General features: G+C 28.5%; 1 protein-coding gene across 1 annotated transcript; it reads right to left on the reverse strand.

Moving 5' to 3' along the window:
* Positions 1-305: 305 nt before the first annotated feature.
* On the reverse strand, positions 306-1,693 carry LOC108731911 (uncharacterized). The gene is made up of 6 exons (XM_018462467.1): positions 1,626-1,693; positions 1,401-1,511; positions 1,244-1,334; positions 749-882; positions 429-561; positions 306-338 (listed from the first exon to the last, which is right to left on the reverse strand). Exons 1-6 carry the CDS (start codon positions 1,691-1,693, stop codon positions 306-308), a joined length of 570 nt encoding a protein of 189 aa, XP_018317969.1.
* Between the last annotated feature and the right edge of the window lie 3,617 nt (positions 1,694-5,310).

The raw sequence follows: 5,310 nt of genomic DNA on the forward strand, positions 1-5,310 counted from the left end.
ATCCAATTGAGCATCTATGGGCTCATTTGAAGAAACATGTCCGCGCTCGCAAGTGCACTTCAATTACTGAGCTCAAGAAAGCGATTTTCGAAGAATGGGAGAAAATATCACCTACTATATGCGAAAGATTAGTACATAGCTTACCTAAAAGAATAGCAGAAGTCATAAAAAATAATGGCGGACCAAGCAAATATTAGTTTATATGATTATTTAAGAAATAAATGATAACATTTATAAAGATAGTGTTATTTATTTCCTTATAAATTGAAGAAATTGTTAAATAAATAAGGTGCCTAATAATTTTGTCAATGGCTGTACTTTAGTTGATCTAAATAATTCTAAAGTAGTGAAAATGTTGAATGACTCTGAATGTTATTTTCGATTAAACAATAATATTCGCGGGGAAAAGGTTTATATACGTTTCTTACCGTAGCAGCACTTTCCATAGACGCAATGAATATTCCACCGAGGATCAAATGAAAAGCCTTTGTACCCTTTTGCAGTAGAAATAACATCACTTTCTGTATGTGTAACGGAGCCACGTACCATTCAACATTATATCTACAAAACAATGATAAATTAATGTAAAACCTAACATGAAGAAATAAAAATATTTGTTATAGTATGTGTTCGTCCAAGGAATAGTATTATTTTCGCGAATATAATATTTTTGTTAACTCAGACTTTTGTTACAAGAATTTATAAAACAATTACTTAAGTATGAACGTACGATGCAAACGTCTCTTACATTGTAGCAAATACGTATTCATTGTGATCTGTAATATCTTGTGCGATATAATTGGATAAAAACATGTACACCCAAAGGGTACTTATGTATATAAGTGATAATACAAGTTGCTCTATGCTATTGTATGATATGATCTAAAAAATATAAAAAATTTGTTATGTGTATTTTAATTTTTTATATGCAAGAAATTTGTAATTTTTCTGTAATTCCTTAAGACAAGTATAGAGCTTGCATTACATATTAAATTATTTTCTTTATTGTGTGGTTGCGTATATACGTATTAGAAAACTATTATTTAGGATTCACGCCAATAATGCACATAGCTTATGATTATAAAAAAAGGTGACCGAAGAATAATGAGTTTTTGAATGGTTTTATTTTTAAAGATAATTGTTTTCCCATACTGTTCTAATTAAAGATTCTTTATTCAATCTTAATATTATGAAAAATATCTCTCATGGAAAGATACGTTTAATAGCAAAAAATAAAACTTACTTGAACAAGAGTGCTGGTTAAGCAAACCATACCAGCCCCTATTAAACAGAAGAAAGATCCCTCAAAATTCTTTATAAAAACTTGAGAAAACCTTCAGAAATAAAAGGAATATTAGTAGAGCACACGTTATACAGATATTGTAGAATATAATACTGACTCTGTAGCTTTGCGATGAATATCTATCGCACAGATTATTCTTTTATAAATTATGACCATTTTTTCTTCATTAACATTTTGTTGCATATTAATTGCCTTCTTAATACGGAAACTATATGAATACATATTTTTTTCTGTAAGTCCATAATTTTTCTAGATCTGATCGAGTAAACAAACTAATGAACAGATTTTCACTTATAAAACAAATGCTTATATTGAGTTCTACCTCGCAATGCTGAACATTCCACAAATATGTTTTAAGTATGCTATCAGCATGGCGCCTGTTGCTGCCATTGCAGTTCCCCCTATGCACAAGGCTGCGTTTGTATGCAAAAGAATTAAATAGAAACAGTTTTCTTGATCAACAAAATATTCTGTTGCAATATGAATTGCTGCAGAGTGTGATCGGGAATTGTTTATAGCCATAATTACATCAAATATATGAGGCCATATTGGCAGCAAGAGAAAAGTAGATATGCTACATGCAGCCATTACTAACATTAAATTAGAAAGCAAAAATGACATATATATAAGTATCAAGAATTTATTTAAATAAAATTTATTTAAGCGATATAAATTTTTGACTGTTATTAATAATTCATTAAAATATATAAGCATATATGTATACATTATCTTACTCAAAATTACAATCGTTTGATGTTTCCCTATACGACCATACTTTTCCATGATAGCAATTTCGTTATTATTTTTTATTTCGTTGCAAACATGCTGAAGTTGTTCTAGTGAAACTCTTATCTATTACATCAATAATATTTTATGCAGTTTTCGTATAAAATATTTAAAAATTGTCACATTTGAAGATTTATTTATCACGAATGTTTGTCTAGAGACTGTAGTAAATATTTGACTTACAGTATTGGCGTTAATCCAAAACGAATTATATTTAATCGCAAAGCAAATGAAGAAAAATGCGGAAGACAGAACATTGATAATGAAATCTGTAGTGCATTTTGAAGTCAAAAACGTCGTAAACTGCAAATAAGTAATTCTGTTGAAAATTATATACATATTAAAAGAATAATTCTTTAGTGTGACTAATAAGATTCGAATTCTACTGTGTTAATTATTCTTTCGTATAAAAAATAACTTATTACGACCTGAAATACAATAAAAGTTGTCAAAGTAGTAAAAAGTACGATGAATTGAATTTGAGCAAGTTTCGATCTCTGGTAAGGCCATAAACCAATCGCGAGCAAAAGAAATCTATTGAGTCTGAAATGTGTGTCAAGGCAAATCATCTTTGTAAACACTAAAGTACATTTCACCGTGAAAAATAAGAAATTGCCTATTTTCTTTTTTCGATTCTATTAAACCAACAGCTGGTTGAAAATATTTCACTTCTTCTCTAGTAAATTCCAATTTCAATTGCTTGATATGCCAGCATGCAAAGCGAAATACAATGTCACGAAATTAGAGTACTTATAGTTCAACACTGTTTTATAAGAAAAACGTATGATTAACCGATCGATTTAACATTGAGAGAAATTTAACAGGTGTTTATATCCTATGAAAAAATATTTGCATAGAGAAACTCGATAGAGGACCACGCAAGCGCACTCATCACTTTCCATTGTAATATGCGTTTCATTCTTGTGCGTACACTCACAAGGTACGTTTGATCTTTTAGAGTACAGTCGGTCATTAAATTAAATCTTAAGTATCAACAAAATGAATTTATTGTTAAAGTACTGAAGTCTATATCTCATTAATATCTTATGTAACACTTTATATTAGAACTGTTTATATTTTATATATACATTTCTATAACATTATCCACAATGGTATTTTAAATAAAAGTTTCTGTTATTTATACAAATATGGAGTATTTTGTGGAACCTTTATTTGAATACATATTGGAAATATATAATATTAAAAATTAAATAATGTATTAGTTACGCATTATATATAAGAAGGAAAGACGAAGCTGAAGCTGGCAGCTAGACTTAGCAGCCAGAACGCGGCAGGGGCGAATAAGGTGCTGGGGCCCCAAAGATTAAAAATAAATAAAATGCATTTAGAACTCATTGCAAGTAAGTCATACATTTCAGATACAAAATAGGTTAACATATATAAAATTTATAATAATCTGCAAGGAGTTGACTTTTACTGATAATAACAAAATTAAATAAAAAAAAATTTATTTATAAACTATTTAGCAACCAGACCGTACGCAAATTCGAATCGACTTGAAAAAAATGACAAATGCTCTCCGGAATGAGTGTAAAACGAAGACACGACGATCTGCCCGATGACGGGCTTCATTGTTAAAAAAAAAAATTATATAACATTTATAAAGTATTTAGCAGCCAGACCTGCATGTAATAGTACAAATTGATACATCACAGACTAGAAAGCAAAAACAAACGCACAAATAAAGTAATAATAACAATAAAAATTCAACAGCGAACATAAACAAAAAGAAAGTAAAAAAAATTTTTAATTCATATAAGATTTAATATTTAAAAATTTTTTAATTCAACACAAAAATTTTTTTAAATAGACAAAAAAAATATAAAATTTCAAAAACAAAAAAAATTAAAAAATTAAAAAACTAAAAAACTGAACCAGCATCCGTCACGTCCTCGTCGTGGTTTTGGTTAAAACCGAGAGTGGATAAATATCAATGAATTACGTGTGTAAACAAAATTAGTATGATTAGAGTACTCAAACGTCTGTAAATGTTGCTCAGATTTATTTACTTAACAATTAGACCCGTCCCCGGCCCGATCGACGGTCCGTATCGTTTCATACACTATTTACAGAGTAAATCTGATTTCTGCCAGGTTTCGAAGCTTTGCGTACGGTCTGGCTGCTAAATAGTTTATAAATGAATTTTTTTTTATTTAATTTTGTTATTATCAGTAAAAGCCATCCCTTGCAGATTATTATAAATTTTATATATGTTAACCTATTTGGTATCAACTAAAATGTATGACTTGCTTGCAATGTGTTTTTAATGCATTTTATTTATTTTTAATCGTTGGGGCCACAGCACCCTATTCGCCCCTGGCTGCTTAGTCTGGTTGCCAGCTTCGGCTTCGTGAAGGAAAGTAATCACAAAAAGTATTTCTCTTGCATTTTATTAAAAGCGGAACCATAAAAGATGTTGTTACATGTTACGTAAAGAATGCATTTTCTCAAAACAATTAAAATCTGAGTAACAAAGAATTTAGATTGTATGCAATGTCGTCAACTTTACATTCTATAATTCTTGTTTATAATCTATCCCCGATGTGTATGATTTCATTAAAGTAATTTTTTTCCTTCGCGGATTTGATACCTGAAGTGCGAAATCAAAATGGTTCCAATATTTCTTCTTTCATCTGCGATGTCCTCTTTCCATCCCGATTTTTTAATATTAAACTTGTTTATTTGGAATTATTTTTTTATTATTATTAATTTATATTCTCAATTCTGCTTCGTAGAATAGAGAACAGTGAAATAGGATATTGAAGTACTCATCAGCTGTTAAAATATATATCGTTTATTTTATTTTGTAATAAATTATAAACATATATTAGAATTTTTCTTAACTAAATAGTTGGGAATTAACAGTTGTGGATATTCAATTTTTTTAATAATCAACATCAATGTTTTAAAGTAAAAAAAATTTATTTTTGATATATTTTTAAATGCGACAAAATAGAAAATACTATAATAATTTAACAATTTTCTTCTTTCTCCATTTTACTTTTTTAATCTTTATTAGGTTATTAGTTAGCATATTTTATTTAACATAATTATTTTAAGAAAAATTGTTTTTTTCTGTAGTATGTGCGATGTAAAGCATGATTCTAAATAACGAACATTTCAGATTGATTGGTGATGTTATTTTTTATTAACCCTTTGCACTTCTATGTCACACTTGATATTTATATCCATTATATTTT

This window comes from Mycetomoellerius zeteki, unplaced genomic scaffold (genome assembly GCF_001594055.1).
Source record: "Mycetomoellerius zeteki isolate Tzet28-1 unplaced genomic scaffold, Tzet1.0 scaffold1449, whole genome shotgun sequence".
In the NCBI taxonomy this organism is placed as follows: Eukaryota; Metazoa; Arthropoda; class Insecta; order Hymenoptera; family Formicidae; genus Mycetomoellerius; species Mycetomoellerius zeteki.